Source organism: Entelurus aequoreus, linkage group LG22 (genome assembly GCF_033978785.1).
Source record: "Entelurus aequoreus isolate RoL-2023_Sb linkage group LG22, RoL_Eaeq_v1.1, whole genome shotgun sequence".
In the NCBI taxonomy this organism is placed as follows: domain Eukaryota; kingdom Metazoa; phylum Chordata; class Actinopteri; order Syngnathiformes; family Syngnathidae; genus Entelurus; species Entelurus aequoreus.
The window spans coordinates 3,037,707-3,062,975 of NC_084752.1; the positions used below are offsets into that span (position 1 = coordinate 3,037,707).

General features: G+C 38.6%; 1 protein-coding gene across 2 annotated transcripts in view; it reads left to right on the forward strand.

The window, feature by feature from the left end:
• Positions 1 to 25,269, forward strand: part of LOC133639947 (centlein-like) — a 152,378-nt gene that overhangs the window by 58,364 nt on the left and 68,745 nt on the right. For both annotated transcript variants that reach the window (XM_062033671.1, XM_062033672.1), the window contains exons 8-11: positions 2,124 to 2,221; positions 16,489 to 16,615; positions 18,399 to 18,536; positions 20,659 to 20,844. In XM_062033671.1, the coding sequence (XP_061889655.1) occupies positions 2,124 to 2,221; positions 16,489 to 16,615; positions 18,399 to 18,536; positions 20,659 to 20,844 (549 nt within the window). The remainder of the gene's footprint in view (positions 1 to 2,123; positions 2,222 to 16,488; positions 16,616 to 18,398; positions 18,537 to 20,658; positions 20,845 to 25,269) is intronic.

Here is a 25,269-nt window from a genome sequence, read left to right on the forward strand (position 1 = left end):
ATTCTAGGCATGCGCTAATTATTTTGCAAAAGGAGTTTGACCCGGCGGCAATTCAAGGAAATACGGTAGTCAACATTGCAACTTTTTCTAAATGACATTTAACCTTTAAGCTTTTTTTATTTCACTTTTGTTATGTTTTTGTTTATTTGAATAGTATTTTTAGAATGTGCCGTGGGCCTTTAAAACATTAGCTGTGGGCCGCAAATGGCCTCCGGGGCACACTTTTGACACCCCTGCTATAGATAATAACAAATTAAATGTGATAAATCTATGGATAAAAAGCAGAGCCTGGCGACGCATGCGCGTTTATCATAATTCTCTCTCTCTCTCTCTCTCTGCCCCTCCCTCACCAATGCTGCTGTTTGTTTTGTTTTTAACCCCTTCTTAACCCTGAACGTACATTGAAAATACACGCAACCCTAACTCCAAATGCCGGACATTTGAGGCATTTAAGAAACTCCGCCCTGACAGCTCCGCAAAAGAGGACATGTCCGGTGAAAAGAGGACATATAGTCAGTCTATCCTAGCCCGTTAGCTGCTAGCATGCCGTGTGTTGTGCCTCGGTGTGCATTGTTTACACAACGTGCGTTATGCTACTTAATATGTCCGTGTGGAAACTAGTTCGGTACACCTCCGAACTGAACCGGAACCCCCGTACCGAAACGGTTCAAAACAAATACACGTACCGTTACACCCTTACATTTTATTATTTTATTTTGTGTTACATTTTTTTTTAAAGAATAAAAATAGGTACTTAAATATCTGCTTGTCACCTTGACTTATGATTTCAAAGCAACTTATCCATCAATTTGTACACAAAAATCTGATCTATAGGGCCCACGCCTGCTAGTTTGGGTGTTTTTTTAAATAACTTTTTTAAAAAAGGTGATTATTTTGGTGTAAGTGTTATATACTGCACTGCAAAAAGTCAGTGTTCAAAAACAAGAAAAAAAAATAGAAAAATGAGGGGTATTTTATTTGAACTAAGCAAAATTATCTGCCAATAGAACAAGAAAATTTGGCTTGTCAAGACTTTCCAAAACAAGTCAAATTAGCTAACCTCAATGAACCCAAAAATACCTTAAAATAAGTATATTCTCACTAATAACAAGTGCACTTTTATTGGTAGAAAAAAAAAGAGACCTTTTTGCTCAATATGTTGAAAAATATTCTTAAATGAAGTAAATGCTAGTGCCATTATCTTGACATAATGATATGCACTCGGCATTACATTTCTTGAAACCAGCAAACTTATACTAAAAACTAGTTTATTGTTCTTAATGGAAAGGCAACAAGGCAAGCGCTTGTTACTCTCGGGGTCTCCTAGCCGCTCAGGCAAATCATATGGTCTAAAAATGCATTTTTCCATGGATAACATGACATCATCGCGCCAAGTGCGTGCTCTTTCAGTCAATTAGTGCGCATATCTACAGCCCGGCCCCCGGCCAAAATTTTTTTAATTGTAATTTTGAAGAATTTATCTGAATGTGCATGAACTATTTCTGTTCAAAATTGTTTGAAATGTCACATGTTTTCATGCTTGAAATAAGAAATGATGACTTTAAAAAAGTAGTTTTCTACTTGTGAGTGTTGATGACACAACAGTTGATATTCTAGTTTCAAGCATGTTTTACTCAATATAGCTCATCAAATCTCAGCAACAAGCTGTAATATCTTACTGACATCATTTAGGAGCAAAACACTTAAAACAAGTAAAACACTCTAACATCAAATCTGCTTAGTGAGAAGAATGATCTTATCAGACAGAAAATAAGCAAATATCACCCTTATTTGACATATTTCATCTTACTTAGATTTCACTTTTTGCAGTGTGTAATGATAAACAAAGATGGCCTCCTATAATAACGTGAAGAGTGTGTATCTGAGGGGAGTTGAAAAGAGCGGTATAGGTCTCTAAATCATTATTTCCAAGCGATGCCCTTTATCTCATCCACTTTCCTCTTAACCTCTTTTAGCACCTTCCCCCCCTCCCGCTGTAACTATAATGAGGAGGCATGCTGCGTCTGACCTGTCATCAGCCGTGTCGCACACCCTCCCTTGTATCGCACCCAAACACATTAACACACACACACTGATGGCCACCTCCCTCTCTCCCCCACCAGAGTACAAGTGCGGAGGTCACGAGGCAGGTGGCGGCTAACAAAGCCCTGCGAGGCCAACTGCAGGAGAAGGAGGACAAGCTCCACCAGCTGCAGGACAAGTTAGTCACTTCTTCTATCTCTCTCTCTCTTTCTCTCGCTCTTCTTCTTTCTCTCCTCCCTCCAGCATCCCTGGCTCTCTCTTTGTCTCTCTCCATCCTGCTTTCCTCTCAGCTGCTGCTCCAACCCGCAGTGTTTGATTCCACCGTGTGGCAGCTCGCAGGCTGCAGCACTCCTACAAATCCTGTGCGAACGCTAACAAATCAGTTCATATCAGCGTATCATAGCACTCCCCAAATATGCTAACGTTAAAGGACCTTTAAATAACACACCATTTTACAATCATCCTCAAATTGTGTCCACCACTCTCATAGACGCTCCAATTAGCTACAGGGTGTGTCAACTTCAAATATTTAGCGCCAAACCTCAAATGAATTCTTCCTTTTGTTGCCCTACAGGTAGTGCAATATTTAGCTGGTGTTATATCTGTAATTTTTTTTCAATGTTGTATGTATTTATTATAATTTCATTATTATTACCTTTATTTTATTTCAGTTATTTTCTGTTATCGTTTAAAATAGTCTTTCCACCACTGGCAGTGCAGATGTGGGATCTGTACACTAAAACTGTGTGTATATACAGACATATATATATATATATATATATATATATATATATATATATATATATATATATATATATATATATATATATATATATATATATATATGTATATATATGTATATATATATATATATATATATATGTATGTATATATATATATATATAAATATGTATATATATATATATATATGTATATGTATGTATATGTATATATACATATATATATATATATATTAGGGCTGCAACAACTAATCGATTAAAATCGATTATAAAAATAGTTGCCGATTAATTTAGTCATCGATTTGTTGGATCTGTGCTATGCGCATGCGCAGAGGCTTTTTTAATTATTTTTTATTTTTATTTTTATTTTTATTTTATTTTTTAAATAAACTTTTATTTATAAACTGCAACATGTACAAACAGCTGAGAAACAATAATCAAAATAAGTATGGTGCCAGTATGCTGGGTTTTTTTCAATAAAATACTGGAAAGGACAGAAATGTAGTTTGTCTCTTTTAGCCGATTATTAATCGATTAATCGAAGCAATAATCGAAAGATTAATCGATTATCAAATTAATCGTTAGTTGCAGCCCTAATATATACATATATATATGTATATATATATATACATACACACACACACATATATACACTACCGTTCAAAAGTTTGGGGTCACATTGAAATGTCCTTATTTTTGAAGGAAAAGCACTGTACTTTTCAATGAAGATAACTTTAAACTAGTCTTAACTTGAAAGAAATACACTCTATACATTGTTAATGTGGTAAATGACTATTCTAGCTGCAAATGTCTGCTTTTTGGTGCAATATCTACATAGGTGTATAGAGGCCCATTTCCAGCAACTATCACTCCAGTGTTCTAATGGTACAATGTGTTTGCTCATTGGCTCAGAAGGCTAATTGATGATTAGAAAAGCCTTGTGCAATCATGTTCACACATCTGAAAACACTTTAGCTCGTTACAGAAGCTACAAAACTGACCTTCCTTTGAGCAGATTGACTTTCTGGAGCATCACATTTGTGGGGTCAATTAAACGCTCAAAATGGCCAGAAAAAGAGAACTTTCATCTGAAACTCCACAGTCTATTCTTGTTCTTAGAAATGAAGGCTATTCCACTAAATTGTTTGGGTGACCCCAAACTTTTGAACGGTAGTGTATATATATATATATATTTATATATATATATATATATATATATATATATATATATATATATATATATATATATATATATATATATATATATATATATATATATATATACAGTATATATATATATATATATATATATATATATATATACAGTAAATATACAGTATATATATATATATATTTATACAGTATATATATATATATATATACAGTATATATATATATATATATATATATACAGTATATATATATATATATATATATACAGTATATATATATATATATATATATATATATATTTATACAGTATATATATATATATATATATATACAGTATATATATATATATATATATTTATACAGTATATATATATATATATATATATATATATATATATATACAGTATATATCAGGGGTGGGCAATTAATTTTTACCGGGGGCCGCATGAGCAACCCGAGCACTGCTGGAGGGCCACACTGACAATATTTCAATTAATTGGTTCAAAAAGGAGATTGCGCTTCTCAATGTGATTCAAGATGGAGTGCCAAACCCAAAAAAAAGTAATCCAGTAAATGTTTCAAAAATGTTTGAAAAGGTAGCACATCCCAAAATTAAGACTAGTAGGACAAAATACTCACATTTCACTTGATTTATTGCTCACATCCAAAAAGAGGAACGCTTACGCGTTTCGGCACGTGGCCTTCGTCAGAGCGTTTAAGAGTACATACAATTTCAGTGTCAATTTATACATACACACACACTCAGAGTTCACAACTGGGAATTGGATCCAATTACTGGGGAACCAATCACATGTCTTCTTCCTTGCTGATGCTGGGACCAATTTTCAGGTGGAGCTTCTGCAAAACACTGTTGTTAGGACTAGCATACACTAGATGGCACTGGACTGGATACTGGATGACTACAATGACACAGAAGGAACAATTATGTTAAAAAACATTTTAGGCTATAGTCATCATTGAGTCCATTTGGTGTCATAGTATTGAGTGTGTAGATCCAGAACATTTCTCTCTGTGATAGTTTTTTCAAAATATCTCCTCCTCTTTTGGGCATCATGATTTGTTCAATCCCATAGAATCTTAATGAAGAGGGTGAACCGTGGTTTGCTTCAGAGTAATGTCTTGCAATGGCATAGTCCATATTGCCTGTACGAATTGCTGTTTTGTGCTCAGATATTCTTTGTTTTAGCGGCCTACATTGGAAAAACCAAAAGGCCGCTAAAACAAAGAATATCTGAGCACAAAACAGCAATTCGTACAGGCAATATGGACTATGCCATTGCAAGACATTACTCTGAAGCAAACCACGGTTCACCCTCTTCATTAAGATTCTATGGGATTGAACAAATCATGATGCCCAAAAGAGGAGGAGATATTTTGAAAAAACTATCACAGAGAGAAATGTTCTGGATCTACACACTCAATACTATGACACCAAATGGACTCAATGATGACTATAGCCTAAAATGTTTTTTAACATAATTGTTCCTTCTGTGTCATTGTAGTCATCCAGTATCCAGTCCAGTGCCATCTAGTGTATGCTAGTCCTAACAACAGTGTTTTGCAGAAGCTCCACCTGAAAATTGGTCCCAGCATCAGCAAGGAAGAAGACATGTGATTGGTTCCCCAGTAATTGGATCCAATTCCCAGTTGTGAACTCTGAGTGTGTGTGTATGTATAAATTGACACTGAAATTGTATGTACTCTTAAACGCTCTGACGAAGGCCACGTGCCGAAACGCGTAAGCGTTCCTCTTTTTGGATGTGAGCAATAAATCAAGTGAAATGTGAGTATTTTGTCCTACTAGTCTTAATTTTGGGATGTGCTACCTTTTCAAACATTTTTGAAACATTTACTGGAATATTTCAATTAAATTTTGCTCAAATTATTTTTGATATACCGTAAGATAGATAATAATAATAATAATAATATTTTCATTTAACCTAACTTATCTTTATACAAAAGCAGATGGCTTTTGATGGTTTTATTTTTAACACTTTCTTACACAACACTTCCTGATGTATATTACAATACAAAAATTTCAATTTCTGTCACTTTATCCTGCATCCTCTTTGTTGTAAAACCTTTATTTAACCAGATAAGAAAACGTTGTGAACGTAGCACGTACGCCTGTAAGGTGATTGGCGAAGAAGGAGGAAGCGTTGCTGTTGCGGAAATGAGGAGTGAGGGTTGGTTTTCCTTTTGGAAAGAACGAGATAAGTTGAGCTGTGTTAGTATAGCTTGCTCAATAAAAGTTTAAAAAGTGCATCAGACTTGGTGTGCACTTCTTCTGGACGCTACAATTGATGTCAGAAGTGGGATGAAATGCCTCCCAGTTCGCCTTGCCATCAAACCTGGGAGTCTTCATTGAGGGCGGAATTCCCCCCGTGGCAAGCAGCGTGGCTGCACCTGTAAACGCGCTCTCTCTCTCTCTCTCTCTCTGTCTCTCTCTCTCTTTGCGGCGAGCTCCTCACGTGGCACGTACCTCCCGATGACGTAGCACACAAACAGTGCAGTATGCGCAAAGTTTTACTTCTGCCACCAATTGTAGCGTCCAGAAGAAGTGCACATCAAGTCTGACGCTCTTTTTAAACTTTTATTGAGCAAGCTATACTAACACAGCTCAACATATCTCGTTCCTTCCACACGCATGTCTCCTCACTCCTCATTTACGCAACTCAAGAAGACAACATCTACTTCAGCAGGTGGTTACACTATATTCTTTAAACACAGCAACGTGTGTACCACAAATAAGCACACAGCTTTACCTTTACTTGTCTTGTTGAAAACACGCCATTCGTCATCAACTTTTCTCTTTTTAGCGTTTCGGGGATAACCGCTGTGCGCCTTCCCTCACAGGACATACGCACATATAACACTTTTCAAAATAAAAGCAGCACAGTTGTATTGCACGCACGACAAAGATGTTTTTTTAAATTTATTTTGTAATTTGAGATTGCCGCTGCGCGCACGAGCATACATCCACACGGAAGTAATACAAATAACGCTTTTCAAAACAAAAGCAGCACCGTTGTATTGCACACTCGAAATAGATGCTTTTTAAAATTTATTTTGTAATTTATAATTGGCCTCACGCGGGCCGGACAGGGACGTACAAAGGGCCGGATGCGGCCCGCGGGCCGCACAATGCCCAGGTCTGGTATATATATATATATATATATATATATATATATATATATATATATATATATATATATATATATATATATATATATATATATATATATATATATATATATATATATATATATATATATATATATATATATATATATACAGTATATATATATATATATATATATATATGTATGTATGTATGTATGTATGTATGTATATATATGTATGTATATAAAGCACAGCTCATGCATCCCAATTGATGCACAGGTTCTTAGATCAGTTTGAATATATGTTCAGGAATGACACCGTCACTGGATTTAGTTTAGTTCGATATAGATATACAGTATTTATAATTATTAGTGTGAACTGTTGTTCCTCAGCATCCACATACCGGTAATTATGCATGAGCAAACGAAAACACAAAGAGTTGAAGGAATTAGCGTGTGTGGCCGTGTGTGTGTGTGTGTGTGTGTGTGTGTGTGTGTGTGTGTGTGTGTGTCATGTCGTACCGCTGTTGTTTATGTGGGTAGCCGCTTCCAACTTGCTGATCAAAGCATCGTTATTGATCGATTGTGTGCCGCAGGAGGCACCGTTTTGACCCGTGACACGAAAAACCCACGCAGCATCGCTCTTTGCCTGTGGACCGCGAGTCTTAATGAGTTAGATGGTGCACACAGTGTGGCACGCCGCGCATTACGCTGCACTAGTGTAACGCTGCAAACTATCTCACAAATAGGGAACCTGGGCCCTGTCAGAAGCATATAAAGTGCAACCTTTATGGCTGAGCACAATCTGTTCCAATAGAAAGTACACGAGAGAGAAATATGTTCCCAAAGCGTAAGAAGAGGTTAACAACATTGATAATAAAAACAACAAACACAAGTAATGACGCAGAATGTGGATCAAAAAGCCAAAGAAAAAGCAACACACACTCCTCTTTAGTCACAGAGCATGTGTGTCACAAATAAAGCCACAAAAACCTGAGGGGGAAAAAAACTTGTTAGGACTGCAACGATTAATCCATTAATGCAATTAGGGAAAAGTTTTGATTCATAGTTTGTTGCTTCCATTAATGGTTTAATGCAGGAGGGGTGTCCAACTGCTTTCCATTGGGGGCCACATGGCAGTTATGGCTGCCCTCAGAGGGCCACTTGTAACAGTGAATAATACATACATTTTAAATTGCTTCATTACACAATTATACATTATTATTAGAGATGTCCGATAAATGCTTTAAAATGTAATATCGGAAATTATCGGTATCGGGTTTTTTATTATCAGTATCGGTTTTTTTTTAAATTTTTTATTTTGTTTTTGTTTTTAAATTAAATCAACATAAAAAACACAAGATACACTTACAATTAGTGCACCAACCCAAAAAACTTCCCTCCCCCATTTACACTCATTCACACAAAAGGGTTGTTTCTTTCTGTTATTAAAATTCTGCTTCCTACATTATATATCAATATATATCAATACAGTCTGCAAGGGATACAGTCCGTAAGCACACATGATTGTGCGTGCTGCTGCTCCACTAATAGTACTAACCTTTAACAGTTAATTTTACTCATTTTCATTCATTACTAGTTTCTATGTAACTGTTTTTATATTGTTTTACTTTCTTTTTTATTGAAGAAAATGTTTTTAATTTATTTGTCTTATTTTATTTTATTAATTTAAAAAAAAAAGGACCTTATCTTCACCATACCTGGTTGTCCAAATTAGGCATAATAATGTGTTAATTCCACAACTGTATATATCAGTATCGGTATCAGTTGATATCGGTATCGGTGATTAAAGAGTTGGACAATATCGGATATCGGCAAAAAGCCATTGTCGGACATCCCTCATTATTATTTATTTTTACGTACACTGTAAGAAAAACATGTAGATTTCAGAGTAAAGTTTAGCTGCCGAAATTTTACCAAAAAAATGGACCATGTTTTTTACAATGTATACTGTAAATGTAAATGGGAAAACAGTACCACTGTTTTACTGTAAAATCTACGGTCGTCGTTTTTACGGTGTATTACTGTAAATGGAAAATCATTATTACACATTTTTTTGTTTTTGTATTTTTACGGGAAAATTCTGGCAACTGAGCTACCAGTTTTGTACCGAAAAATAATTTTTACATTGTACAATTTGATGGCTAAGTTGCTTCAAAATCATGAGTCAAGCAGATATTTAAGTACCGTATTTTTCCGACTATAAGTCGCAGTTTTTTTCATAGTTTGGCCGGGGGTGCGACTTATACTCAGGAGCGACTTATGTGTGAAATGATTAACACATTAGCGTAAAATATCCAATAATATTATTGATGTCATTGACGTAAGAGACTAGACGTATAAGATTTCATGGGATTTAGCGATTAGGAGTGACAGATTGTTTGGTAAACGTATAGCATGTTCTATATGTTATAGTTATTTGAATGACTCTTACCATAATATGTTACGTTAACATAGCAGTTGGTTATTTATGCCTCATGTAACGTACACTTATTCAGCCTGTTGTTCACTATTCTTTAGACATTTTAAATTGCCTTTCAAATGTCTATTCTTGCTGTTGGCTTTTATCAAATACATTTCTCCAAAAAATGCGACTTATATATGTTTTTTCCCTTCTTTATTATGCATTTTCAGCCCGTGCGACTTATACTCCGGAGCGACTTATAGTCCGAAAAATACGGTACATTTATAAACAAATAGATGCATGGTAATTCCAGGCCTTTGCGGGCCACATAAAATGAGGTGGAGGGCCAGTTATGGCCCCCGGGCCTTGAGTTTGAAGAATGTGGTTTAATGAGTGTAACTACTAAAAATGGATACAATCCAGACTGCATGGCTTGCCCAGAACTTTATTTACACTAAAATAGTTCAAGAGTGAGATGTGCAATATAGCGCACATTAGCGCGGTGGTGTGTGGGTGCCGTGATCTGTGTGGCGGCAAACTGCGGAAAGTTGTATTTTCTTTATCAATGTACACATTTTGTTTGTATTTCCTAATTTGAAGGACAATGTGCAGTTACATTAAAGGCCTACTGAAAGCCACTACTAGCGACCACGCAGTCTGATAGTTTATATATCAATGATGAAATCTTAACATTGCAACACATGCCAATACGGCCGGGTTCACTTATAAAGTGACATTTTAAAATTCCCGCTAAACTTCCGCTTGAAAACGTCTCGGTATGATGACGTATGCGCGTGACGTCACGGAGTGAACGGAAGTATTCGGACCCCATTGGATCCAATACAAAAAGCTCTGTTTTCATCGCAAAATTCCACAGTATTCTGGACATCTGTGTTGGTGAATCTTTTGCAATTTGTTTAATGAACAATGAAGACTGCAAAGAAGAAAGTTGTAGGTGGGATCGGTGTATTAGCGGCTGGCTGCAGCAACACAACCAGGAGGACTTTGACTTGGATAGCAGACGCGCTAGCCGCCGACCTCACCTTGACTTCCTCCGTCTCCGGGCCGCCGACCGCATCTATGATCGGGTGAAGTCCTTCGTCGCTCCGTCGATCGCTGGAACGCAGGTGAGCACGGGTGTTGATGAGCAGATGAGGGCTGGCTGGCGTAGGTGGATAGCTAATGTTTTTAGCATAGCTCTGTCGAGGTCCCGTAGCTAAGTTAGCTTCAATGGCGTCGTTAGCAACAGCATTGTTAACCTTCGCCAGGCTGGAAAGCATTAACAGTGTAGTTACATGTCCATGGTTTAATAGTATTGTTGATCTTCTGTCTATCCTTCCAGTCAGGGGTTTATTTCTTTTGTTTCTATATGCATTTAAGCCCGATGCTATCACGTTAGCTCCGTAGCTAAAGAGCTTCGCCGTTGTATTGTCGTGGAGATAAAAGTCACTGTGAATGTCCATTTCGCGTTCTCGACTCTCATTTTCAAGAGGATATAGTATCCCAGGTGGTTTAAAATACAAATCCGTGATCCTCAATAGAAAAAGGAGAAAGTGTGGAATCCAACGAACCCTTGTACCTAAGTTACGGTCAGAGCGAAAAAAGTCCTGCACTGCACTCTAGTCCTTCACTCTCACGTTCCTCATCCACAAATCTTTCATCCTCGCTCAAATTAATGGGGTAATCATTGCTTTCTGGGTCCGAATCGCTCTCACTGCTGGTGTAAACAATGGGGAAATGTGAGGAGCCTTTCAGCATATATACATATATATATATATATATATATATATATATATATAATATATATATATGTATGTATATATATATGTATGTATATATATATGTATGTATGTATATATATGTATGTATGTATATATATATATATGTATGTATATATATATATATATATATATATATATATATATATGTATGTATATATATATGTATGTATATATATATGTATGTATATATATATGTATGTATATATATATATGTATGTATATATATATATGTATGTATATATATATATATGTATGTATATATATGTATATGTATATATATATGTGTATATGTATATATATATATATATATGTATATATATATATATATGTATATATATATATATATATATATATATATATATATATATATATATATATATATATGTATATATATATATATATATATATATATATATATATATATATATATATATATATATATAAATAATCTGTAATAACTCGTATAACACCCCATTTTTATGACTTGATGAGGTCCCTGGGACCCCATTTAGAACATTTCTAGTGCCAACACTGATGGAGTATTGGTGCGTGCAAAACAGCAGCAGGCGGCTGTGGCCTGCTGGCCGGTTCTAATACTAATCCCATATCATCCCGGGAGCCATAGATCATTCATTCGCAGGCCTTAACATTGACACATAGGCTTTAAAGCATGAGGGTTGTAGGCCCCTCCCCTCATCTCAGAAATATTTACAGGCGATGCCATCCTGTTTTTATGATGACTTCATTTGTAGCTGTAAACATATTTGTTTTGATTTTCATGTTTTTACTCATTTTCTCAAAATGCCTTACAGCCAATTATGCAAATGTCATGATAGCATCATCCTCGCAAAATGGTCAGATTCACTTCGTCACTCAACAGCAACACAGGGAAAAAGATGTTCAAATTACAGCTATTTTCCCTTTTTTTTTCCTCTAATTCTGCACGTTAGAAAGTGGATTTTTTCCCCACTGTGCGGTATTTCTACAGTTAGGTTTCATCTCTGCCAGCGCAGCCAAGACCTTCTTCCTTCCCTCTTTGTCAAGCATGCTGTGTTGTGCGCCTGCCGTCCTCAATAATGCATCCGGGGGCGTGCGTACCATCACCGTGGGGGCGCCTCGTGTTTGTATGTGACCAGAAGCACCGGCGGATCACAGCAAGCATCCCTTTTCCCGCTGACTTTCCACGACACCTCACACATTTGTAGCTTGCCATCTCTCCGAGCCCGCCACTCTCTTTGCCTCTATGGAGGGACCCCTCTTCTCGGAATGAAAGACATGTCTAGACACCTCTGAAATATACATTTCAACACGCACAGGGACCGGGGCTGCTTCGACTTAAAGAAGCCGGGGAAAAAAGAGAAGAATTTCAAAGTACACCGGCGTGTCCTCAGTCAATATCCGGCACTGTGGCGCTGCTTTATTTATGAAGGTGCTGCTTTCATCTTTCGCACTGTTGTCTATCAGCCACATCAAGTGTCCGCACGCGCTCTCTCTCCATTCTTAACACTGCCGTTATCATTACAACGCACGCATGTTTGATGAACAATATTGCTGCAACAAGCGGCGGAACAAAGGGAACAAACGTGGCGAGTGATCAGAGTGTAGTTTTCCTCGCTAACGCTCATAAATACACATCACTCGCCGTACCGTGTATCCCCTCATTCTTTTTCATCCTCTATTCTTTTTGTGCTGCACAAGAAGACGAAGGGAACATCTAAAATAAATGTTGTCCGTCTAATTGCCATTAGCGGCAGGGCAGAGGGAGCCGCCGGGGGCCCTTATTGGCGCTCTTCATCTTTAAGTCAACACCAGACAGTCATCCGAAAGGTTCAATATGGGTTTTTTCATTAATGGCCAAATCCATGGGGTAGCGCCGGTGAGCAGCGCCACGCTTTCTGCAAAGTCCCCGGGCAAGACTCCCCTCTTATTTAATTTAATGTCACTCCAATAGGACAAGCTCACATTTATTCAGCCAGTCCGGCCTGGGGCTGTGGTCCACCAAGGGAGACAGGGACATTTACTTACACCAAAGTGTTTGCCTGAGCGTTGCATCATCTGTTTGGTGAAGAAACACCAGTCATTGCCAGAAAATAACCAGATCTCTGAAACACAACAAAAAAAACATTATACTGCATCCTTTACCTTTTTTTTTCTCCGGTCTGTTTCAATCTCCTTCATTCTGGTGTGTCCAAACGGCGGCCCGAAGACCCTTTGTGGTCTGCAGCTGATTTGTTCTCATTGTCCTGCATCCAAATACAAAATTATACAAATACCGTATTTTTCGGAGTATAAGTCGCACCGGCCAAAAATGCATAATAATAAACTCAAACTCAACTCAACTCAAAAGAAGTAAAAAAACATATATAAGTCGCACTGGAGTATAAGTCGCATTTTTGGGGGAAATGTATTTGATAAAAGCCAACACCAAGAATAGACATTTGAAAGGTAATAAATAAATAAAGCATAGTGAACAACAGGCTGAATAAGTGTACGTTATATGAGGCATAAATAACCCACTGAGAACGTGCCTGGTATGTTAAAGGCCTACTGAAATGAATTTGTTTTATTTAAACGGGGATAGCAGATCCATTCTATGTGTCATACTTGATCATTTCACAATATTGCCATATTTTTGCTGAAAGGATTTAGTAGAGAACATCGACGATAAAGTTCGCAAATTTTGATCACTGATAAAAAAAAGCCTTGCCTGTACCAAAAGTAGCGTGACGTCACAGGCTAAAGGGCTCCTCACATTTCCCTTTTGTTTACACCAGCAGTGAGAGCTATTCGGACAGAGAAAGCGATGATTACCCCATTAATTTGAGCGAGGATGAAAGATTTGTGGATGAGGAACGTGAGAGTGAAGGACTAGAGTGCAGTGCAGGACGTATCTTTTTTTCGCTCTGACCGTAACTTAGGTACAAGCTGGCTCATTGGATTCCACACTCTCTCCTTTTTCTATTGTGGATCACGGATTTGTATTTTAAACCACCTGGGATACTATATCCTCTTGAAAATGAGAGTCGAGAACGCGAAATGGACCTTCACAGTGACTTTTATCTCCACGACAATACATCGGCGAAGCTCTTTAGCTACGGAGCTAACGTGATAGCATCGGGCTTAAATGCAGATAGAAACAAAAGAAATAAACCCCTGACTGGAAGGATAGACAGAAGATCAACAATACTATTAAACCATGGACATGCAAATACACGGTTAATGCTTTCCAGCCTGGCGAAGCTTAACAATGCTGTTGCTAACGACGCCATTGAAGCTAACTTAGCAACGGGACCTCACAGAGCTATGCTAAAAACATTAGCTATCCACCTACGCCAGCCCTCATCTGCTCATCAACACCCGTGCTCACCTGCGTTCCAGCGATCGACGGAGCGACGATCATAGATGCGGTCGGCGGCCCGGAGACGGAGGAAGTCAAGGTGAGGTCGCCGGCTAGCGCGTCTGCTATCCATCTCAAAGTCCTCCTGGTTGTGTTGCTGTAGTCCGCCGCTAATACACCGATCCCACCTACAGCTTTCTTCTTTGCAGTCTTTGTGTTGTCCTAAAGTCAATTGTTAATATTCTTTACATAATTACTTGATAATATTTTTGTATTATTGACTGCAAGGCTTTAACTTGGAGCTAAAGTTGTTTATATTTAATGTATATGCTATAATCGGTAAACAGCAGTTAGATGATGTCACTTCCGCTAAATTACTTCCGGTTGGTTGACTTCCGGTATTCGTTCGAAATCAAGTCATACATGTTGCGGTCTTCTGTAGTAATTTCTGTTGCCATCCTACACAAAGCGGCGAAGAAGCAATGCCGTAAGTTGTCTTTAATAAGTTAACATGTCAGACACGTTTAAAAGTGTAATAGTGCCGATATGTTAAATATAATTGTCGAACTAGATACAATGTGTTCAAGTCATTCAGACAGACGGGAGTCTCCCTCTGCTGGACATTTTGGGACATTACCGTTACATTTTCATATGTCATTGTTGACAAATATGTACAGAGACAATAAGTGTGTTTGTGTCTTTGTTCTTTTTAGTTTTTCACCATCTTGTCTATGAAGAATTGTCAAAAGTAAATGGTTCTCGTCATTGACTCCGGTTTGGCTTGGTGTTGAGTGGCGTTTCTACACGTCTCACGAGAACACTAAAGTCTTCATTGTTCATTAAACAAATTGCAAAAGATTCACCAACACAGATGTCCAGAATACTGTGGAATTTTGCGATGAAAACAGAGCTTTTTGTATTGGATTCAATGGTGTCCGAATACTTCCGTTTCAACGAGTGACGTCACGCGCATACGTCATCATACATAGACGTTTTCAACCGGAAATTTAGCGGGAAATTTAAAATGTCACTTTATAAGTTACGCCGGCCGTATTGGCATGTGTTGCAATGTTAAGATTTCATCATTGATGTATAAACTATCAGACTGCGTGGTCGCTAGTAGTGGCTTTCAGTAGGCCTTTAAATATACAATATTAACAATTTTGGTCCCAGTACTGAACCTTGGGGTACTCCGTGTGTTATAATCTTTTTATCTGAATCTACATTGTTCATATGCACATACTGTTGTCCGCCACCGAGATAACTTTTCAACTAATCTCTTTGTTTGTAGCGTCACTTGCCGTCGCGTAGTTCACATGGCACGCCGTAGAAAGCTGAAAAATCAAACATGTCAGCATTCCTGGTAACAGAAACGAGGAGTGACGTAGGATGCATTTAGTTTGAATCCAAACATCTGGTGCGGCGCGGCCCACGTGCCTCTTCAGGGAATTATTGTCAGCACGCAAACATGTCTGTCATCCGCACCCTGGTGATGTGTTCTTGTATGTGCCTGCTGCAATCCTGTGCATAATTTAAACATTTACATTCATTGATTACAGTCTACTAAGCAGTGTCGCTGTTCATTCAAAATGTTGTTTGTCAGCCAGGGAGGGGGGGCGGGGCAGGGCGCCAAGTCCCACTATTTCTCGACAGGGAGCACCATTTAATATGCGCCTGTTGGGATGCATCTTTAATTCAGCACCTTTACCATCTCCATGCAGCCTGGTCTATTTAGTTGTCATAATGGGCTGTCATGCCTGCTTGCTGCACTGCATGGGGACACGCCGCCTGCCGGCCTTTAATCCTCGCCCGGTTCATTCACGCCCAACATATCCTAACCGTGCAGGGCCAGCCACGCCGAGCGAGACGCGGGCATGAAAAAGCAGCTGGTGGACGACCTGAAGACCAGGCTGAAGTTCCTGCAAGACATGGAGAAGAGTTACCGTGGCCAAGCGGAGGAGCTGGAGAAGAAGGTGCTTTAAGATGCATGACAATGACCACAATCACTTAACTAATGAATGCTGATTAATTAAGGATGACATTATACTGGAAAAAATACGGTAGTCAGAGATGCTGGTTAACATTTAAGTTGTTCTAATCTCAAGTTTCCCCAGAGGAACTAATCTAAAACATTAATTCTATATACAAGCTAGGGTTGTACAGTATACCGTAGGGGTGTAACGGTACACAAAAATTTCGGTTCGGTACGTACCTCGGTTTAGAGGTCACGGTTCGGTTAATTTTTGGTACAGTAAGAAAACAACAAAATATACATTTTTGGGTTATTTATTGACCAAATTTGCAAAATCTTCCACCAAAAATATTTTTCTTAGTGTAATATTTGATGTGAAGTAATGGGAACCTTGGATAGGTCAATAATTCATAATAACATTGATTTTGATTCAATATTATGTTTTGAGCAATGACAGTTTGAAAGAAGAAAAAAAACAGCTTTGTTTTATTAGTCAACATTGCAACTTTTTCTAAATGACATTTAACCTTAAGGCTTTTTTATTTCACTTTTGTTATGTTTTTGTTTATTTGAATAGTATTTTTAGAATGTGCCTTTAAAACATTAGCAGTGGGCCGCAAATGGCCTCCGGGGCACACTTTTGACACCCCTGCTATAGATAATAAAAAATTAATTGTGATAAATCTATGGATAAAAAGCAGAGCCTGGCGACGCATGCGCGTTTATCATAACTCTCTCTCTCTCTCTCTCTCTGCCCCTCCCTCACCAATGCTGCTGCGCGCACAATTTGTTTTGTTCTTAACCCCTTCTTAACCCCGAACGTACATTGAAAATACACGCAACCCTAACTCAAAATGCCGGACATTTGAGGCATTTAAGAAACTCCGCCCTGACAGCTCCGCAAAAGAGGACATGTCCGGTGAAAAGAGGACGTATGGTCAGTCTATCCTAGCCCGTTAGCTGCTAGCATGCCATGTGTTGTGCCTCCGTGTGCATTGTTTACACAACGTGCGTTACGCTACTTAATATGAACCGAACCGAAACCCCCATACCAACGGTTTAATACAAATACACATACTGTTACACCTAATGACCATAGTAACTAATTAGATGACCATAGTAACTAATTAGATGACCATAATAACTATTATATTATGCAAAAGTGCAGATTCCAAGCATTGAAAGACTTAGTATAGTTGAAGACTTGCGGTCATTATAAAACATGAGTGCACATCATAATGGCAGCTACACTTTACATCTTAAAGATCTAAAAAAAATGATTGGGAATGTCCGGCGGGCCAGATTGAAAAGCTTTACGGGCCTTAATTTGCCCAGGTCTGTTCTAAGAGCATGACGACATAAGTTGTGAAGTACAAAAAAGTGTTGACAAAAGTGCACATGGATGCACGATGACCACACATCACATCTCATCTGCAGCCAGTGATGACATCATTTACCTCACTGATACACAAGTTCCAAAGGATGCAATAGCACCCGCATGAGTCACCACATTAAAAAAAAAAGAATATTGGATTATAACCGACCGGTCTGATGCGTGTAGCGGCGCGGTGTCATTTGCAGCTAATTTGATGGAGGTAAACAGTGAACAGCAGTGCATGATGGCCTTTGTCAATGTCAAGCTTGCAGGCTCAGGCCATGTTTGTTTACAGTCTTTCCTACATACTTTATTTACCTACTCACTTTTTACTTGGAGCCACAGTTCGCTGGTAATGTTTGCTGCGGATAAATGCTGTCATGATTTGTCATCCTTTCCTTTTGTGCAGGTCAAGTCTTTGTCAGAGGAAGCCTCCAACAGAAAGTCCTTCATCGAGTCTCTAAAGAGGCGACTGAACGTGGCGACCACAGAGAAAAGCCAGCACGAGGCGTCTTGTGCCAAACTGAAGGACGACCTGGAAAAAAAGGTTTTGGATTTATCCTGAACTCATTTTACTCTACTTTTTACTTCCACCACAAAGTTATTTAATTATTGCCATTAGTTAGTAAAATAACCAGAGGTGGGTAGTAACGCGCTACATTTACCCCGATACATCTACTTGAGTAACTTTTGGGATCAATTGTACTTTTAAAAGTAGTTTTAATGCAACATACTTTTACTTTTACTTAACTTGAGTATATTTATAGAGAAGAAACGCTACTTTTACTCCGCTCCATTTATCTACATTCAACTCGCTACTCGTTACCGATTTTTACCGATCTGTTAATGCACGCTTTGTTTGTTTTGGTCTGTCAGACAGACCTTCAAAGTAGCATGTCTGCGTTTCACCAATCAAATGCAGTCACTGGTGACGTTTGACTCCGTTTCACCAATCAAATGCAGTCACTGGTGACGTTTGACTCCGTTTCACCAATCAAATGGAGTCACTGGTGACGTTTGACTCCGTTTCACCAATCAAATGCAGTCACTGGTGACGTTTGACTCCGTTTCACCAATCAAATGCAGTCACTGGTGACGTTTGACTCCGTTTCACCAATCAAATGCAGTCACTGGTGACGTTTGACTCCGTTTCACCAATCAAATGCAGTCACTGGTGACGTTTGACTCCGTTTCACCAATCAAATGCGGTCACTGGTGACGTTAGACTCCGTTTCACCAATCAAATGCAGTCACTGGTGACGTTTGACTCCGTTTCACCAATCAAATGCAGTCACTGGTGACGTTTGACTCCGTTTCACCAATCAAATGCAGTCACTGGTGACGTTAGACTCCGTTTCACCAATCAAATGCAGTCACTGGTGACGTTTGACTCCGTTTCACCAATCAAATGCGGTCACTGGTGACGTTAGACTCCGTTTCACTAATCAAATGCAGTCACTGGTGACGTTTGACTCCGTTTCACCAATCAAATGCAGTCACTGGTGACGTTTGACTCCGTTTCACCAATCAAATGCAGTCACTGGTGACGTTTGACTCCGTTTCACCAATCAAATGCGGTCACCTGTGTGTGTGTGTTTCACCAATCAAATGCAGTCACTGGTGACGTTTGACTCCGTTTCACCAATCAAATGCAGTCACTGGTGACGTTAGACTCCGTTTCACCAATCAAATGCGGTCACCTGTGTGTGTGTGTTTCACCAATCAAATGCAGTCACTGGTGACGTTAGACTCCGTTTCACCAATCAAATGCGGTCACTGGTGACGTTTGACTCCGTTTCACCAATCAAATGCAGTCACTGGTGACGTTTGACTCCGTTTCACCAATCAAATGCAGTCACTGGTGACGTTTGACTCCGTTTCACCAATCAAATGCGGTCACTGGTGACGTTAGACTCCGTTTCACCAATCAAATGCAGTCACTGGTGACGTTTGACTCCGTTTCACCAATCAAATGCGGTCGGGCGGGTGTGCGTGCGTGCGTGCGTGCGTGCGTTCGTGCTATCAGCCAGTGGCGGGCCGTGCGTTTCCCACCAATCCTTCAGTGATGTCCGACTTCAATGATTACCTCTCAAAATACCATAATTGATGTCACCACATGACCATTGCTGGAGAAATACTATACAGGAACACATTTACGCACTACTGTGCATTGAAACAGTTCAACAGTGTACAAAACGGATTCTTTGCTGGCGCATTTAAAAATCAATATACCCGCATCAGCAATTAAAACATACACTATATTGCCAAAAGTATTTGGCCACCTGCTTTTGTTGACCTACTCAGTGGCCTAGTGGTCAGAGTGTCCGCCCTGAGATGGGTAGGTCGTGAGTTCAAACCCCAGCCGAGTCATACCAAAGACTATAAACATGGGAGCCATTACCTCCCTGCTTGGATCTCAGCATCAAGGGTTGGAATTGGGGATTAAACCACCAAAAATGATTCCCGGGCGCGGCCACCGCCGCTGCTCACTGCTCCCCTCACCTCCCAGGGGGTGATCAAAGGTGATGGGTCAAATGCAGAGAATAATTTTGTTATAGGAATGTTTTTTTTAATACATGTTTTCACACTACGCTCAGAATATGCCGCAACCTTCGTGTTTGTAAATAACGGAGTAGTCCTTCTTGGTGTGTTTGTTGTTGTTGTTGCAGGAGCAGAGAGTTCATGCCCTCCAGGCTCGCGTGGCCGCCAGCGATCAGGCCTCGGCCGCTCTGGAACACAGCGCCACTGAGCAAATGGAGAGACTGACCGAGCAGAGCTCCCGAGCGTTGGACGGGCTTCAGAGACAGCTGGGCCAGGCCTCCTCCCAGCTGGAGCAGCTTCACGCTTTCATCAAGGTGCGCCGCTAAAGGGTCGCTTCATCGAAGGCCAAAAGGGCTGAATCATGGAGCGTGTCTTAAATCACTGTCAGGGGCCGGCAACTTCTTCTGTGATAGAATATATATTATAGAAGATGGATGTCATTATGCACACGTTTTCCTATTGCTTAAGGAGATAAAGGCCATCACAGGTAGATAAATTAGATGTTAGAGGGAATTGGCTTGGTTATTTTTGTAGAGATGTAATCCATCACCTGGAGGTTTGTTTGTCTATCTGGCACGCACTGATAAAGAGTGTCACCCACCACAACTTGGCTGTGCTGACAGCTGTCTGTCAAAAAAAGACGGAGCTCGGCAGAGATAGCGATGTCTATTTTCTGCACATACATAAATCATGCACATGGTTTGGTGGCGCTTTGCCAGCTTTCATCTGATCTTTGGTGGATACGTTCTTTTATCGCCTTCTCCAACTTTCAAACAAACCTGGGATCAGTTGAGAGTAGGGGTGTGACGGTACACAAAAACTTGGGTTAATCTGAGGCTGAGTTGACTTGATTTTAACGATAAATGCGTTAAAATGTAATATCGGAAATTATCGGTATCGGTTTTTTTATTATCTGTATCGTTTTTTTTTTGTTTTTCTTTGTTTTTTTAATTTTTTATTAAATCAACATAAAAAACACAAGATACACTTACAATTAGTGCACCAACCCAAAAAACCTCCCTCCCCCCATTTCTTTCTGTTATCAATATTCTGGTTCCTACATTATATATCAATATATATCAATACAGTCTGCAAGGGATACAGTCCGTAAGCACACATGATTGTCCGTGCTGCTGCTCCACTAATAGTACTAACCTTTAACACTTCATTTTACTCATTTTCATTCGTTACTGTTTTTATATTGTTTTACTTTCTTTTTTATTCAAGAAAATGTTTTTAATTTATTTATCTTATTTTACTAATTTTTTTAAAAAGTACCTTATCTTCACCATACCTGGTTGTCCAAATTAGGCATAATAATGTGTTAATTCCACGACTGCATATATCGGTTGATATCGGTATCGGTAATTAAAGAGTTGGACAATATCGGATATCGGCAAAAAGCCATTATCGGACATCCCTACTTGACACTGTTTAATGTTGCACTTTTTATATGTAGAAGAAAAGTTTTGTCATTTTATTTAATCTGAGCAACAACTTGAGGCAGTTTAATGTTGATTAACGTGGGCATAAACGTAGAACGATAAACGTATTGGGGTGTTACCATTTAGTGGTCAATTGTACGGAATATGTACTGTACTGTAGGGATGTGCGTATCGATCCTGTGGTATCGATATATCGATACTCGCACGCTACTCATTTGGCATCACTTTTCTGAAAAAAGTATCGATATAAACCAAAAAACGGCGTGTGGGGGGTGCAAGCATCACTTTCAGATGTTTTTGATGACTTACTTAAGTTACTATGTGCTGGGACACCCCTGTACCTGGCAGAGTATAGAGCTGGCCCAGTCACGTGACAGGAGACAGCCAATGAGCGTCGTCAACGTGCAACACACACACGCACACACAGCCGACATATCCAGTGTTGTCCAATTGTTGACTTAAAACAGGCATTGTTTGTTTTTTTTGTAGTAATGTTTACTGAATTTTTTTTTTTAAATGATTATCCTAAATTCAAATAATTTCCACACAGGGGAATTTACTGTTAGTTGAAAATTGCTTGAGTATTTAAAACAAGATCAGAAAGAGATACAATTTGGAGATTCTTCATCTTTACATTACAGTTGTATTGTTTTCCAAGAAAATCTTGAATATATGATTGATTGTGATTTTGGTTTTAATCTGTAAAATGATTTCTTACATTTCGAAAACATTAGCCTATTTCATATTTCATTAATTGCTAATTATATCACAAACTTTAAAAAATAACTGCAGTTTCTTGCAATTCGGATTTGACTGTTAATTGGAAAGCCCTAATATTTAATTATTATTATATATAATATATAGTTATTATTATATATAATATTTAATTTATTTTTCATATTTATGTTATTTATTTTAATTTTACTTTTATTATATATTGACCATAATAAATGTGGTATAAATGGTCTGTATTTGTCTTAAATAATAACAATAGTAATAATATTTTTGACTGACAAAAAATTGCCAATAAGAAATTATTGGTATCGGTATCGGTATCGATGAAAATGCAAGAAAAAGTATCGGTATCGTATCGAATCCTAAAAGTGTGGTATCGCCCATCCCTACTGTACTGTGCAATCTACTAGTAAAAGTCTCAATCGATCAATCCAAAAAAGCACTTTATATGTAGAAAAGTTTTGTTAAGAAACCATTCTGAGCCTTATCTTATTTACTTTTTATTGTATATATGTTGACCACATTAACCCTGGCAATGGACCCTGTGTGTATATGTACACTAGCGTTCAAAAGTTTGGGGTCACATGTAAATGTCCTTATTTTTGAAGGAAAAGCACTGTACTTTTCAATGAAGATAACTTTAAACTAGTCTTAACTTTACAGAAATACACTCTATACATTGCTAATGTGGTAAATGACTATTCTAGCTGCAAATGTCTGCTTTTTGGTGCAATATCTACATAGGTGTATAGAGGCCCATTTCCAGCAACTATCACTCCAGTGTTCTAATGGTACAATGTGTTTGCTCATTGGCTCAGAAGGCTAATTGATGATTAGAAAACCCTTGTGCAATCATGTTCACACATCTGAAAACACTTTAGCTCGTTACAGAAGCTACAAAACTGACCTTCCTTTGAGCAGATTGACTTTCTGGGGCATCACATTTGTGGGCTCAATTAAACGCTCAAAATGGCCAGAAAAAGAGAACTTTCATCTGAAACTCCACAGTCTATTCTTGTTCTTAGAAATGAAGGCTATTCCACTAAATTGTTTGGGTGACCCCAAACTTTTGAACGGTAGTGTATGTTATGCCATTGTTTACAAATTTGGTAAATAAATAACCCAAAAATGTATATTTTGTTGTTTTCTTACTGTACCGAAAATGAACCAAAACGTGACCTCTAAACCGAGGTACCGTATTTTACGCAGTATAAGTCGCTCCGGAGTATAAGTCGCACGGGCCGAAAAAAAAAAAAAAAAAAACATATATAAGTCGCACTGGAGTATAAGTCACATTTTTTGGGGAAATGTATTTGATAAAAGCCAACACCAAGAATAGACATTTGAAAGGCAATTTAAAATGTCTAAAGAATAGTGAACAACAGGCTGAATAAGTGTACGTTATATGAGGCATAAATAACCAACTGGTATGTTAACGTAACATATTATGGTAAGAGTCATTCAAATAACTATAACATATAGAACATGCTATACGTTTACCAAACAATCTGTCACTCCTAATCGCTAAATCCCATGAAATCTTATACGTCTAGTTTCTTACGTGAATGAGCTAAATAATATTAATTGATATTTTACGCTAATTTGTTAATAATTTCACACATAAATCGCTCCTGAGTATAAGTCGCACGGAACAAATTCCCAGAACACCTTGCAGCACTAACTCTTCCGGGCTAGAATATACACACCAGCTACCACCAAACCCCGCCCACCTCAACCGACGCACGGAGGGGGGGGTTGATGTGTGGGGAGGCGGCGTTTGGTAGTAGCTGGTGTGTATATTCTAGCCCGGAAGAGTTAGTGCTGCATGGGATTCTGGGTATTTGTTGTGTTGTGTTTATGTTGTGTTACGGTGCGGATGTTCTCCCGAAATGTGTTTGTCATTCTTGTTTGGTGTGGGTTCACAGTGTGGCGCATATTTGTAACAGTGTTAAAGTTGTTTATACCGTCACCCTCAGTGTGACCTGTAGGGCTGTTGACCAAGTATGTCTTGCAGGCACTTGCGTGTGTGTACAGAAGCCAAATGCAACATGTGACAGAGCTGGCACGCTGTTTGAACAGATTGTAGAGGGCGCTAAAGGCAGCGCCATCACGGCACGCCCTTAATATTGTTGTTTGGGTGAAAATCGGCAGACATTCGAGAGAACGGTTACCCTGAAATTCGGGAGTCTTCCGGAAAAATCGGGAGGGTTGGCAAGTATGACGCGCCATTCATATAAAACTCGCGGGACGCACTAACATTACATTTTCATATTAATCAAATCAACTTTATTTATAAAGCACATTTAAAATGTACCACAAGAGTAGCCAAAGTGCTGTACAATGGGCAGGTTAAAAGATAATACGAGTACCAAGCAAACACAACACAACACAAACAGAACACGATAAAAAATGGTAATAAAACATAAAAGCAGGTACACAGCAGGTGTATTATGGGGTGCCATTGCAGGATGGATGTCACTCGGTGTTAAAAGCCATGGAATAAAAGTATGTTTTTAAGAGAGATTTAAAAACAGGAAGAGAGGAGGCTTGTCTAACACT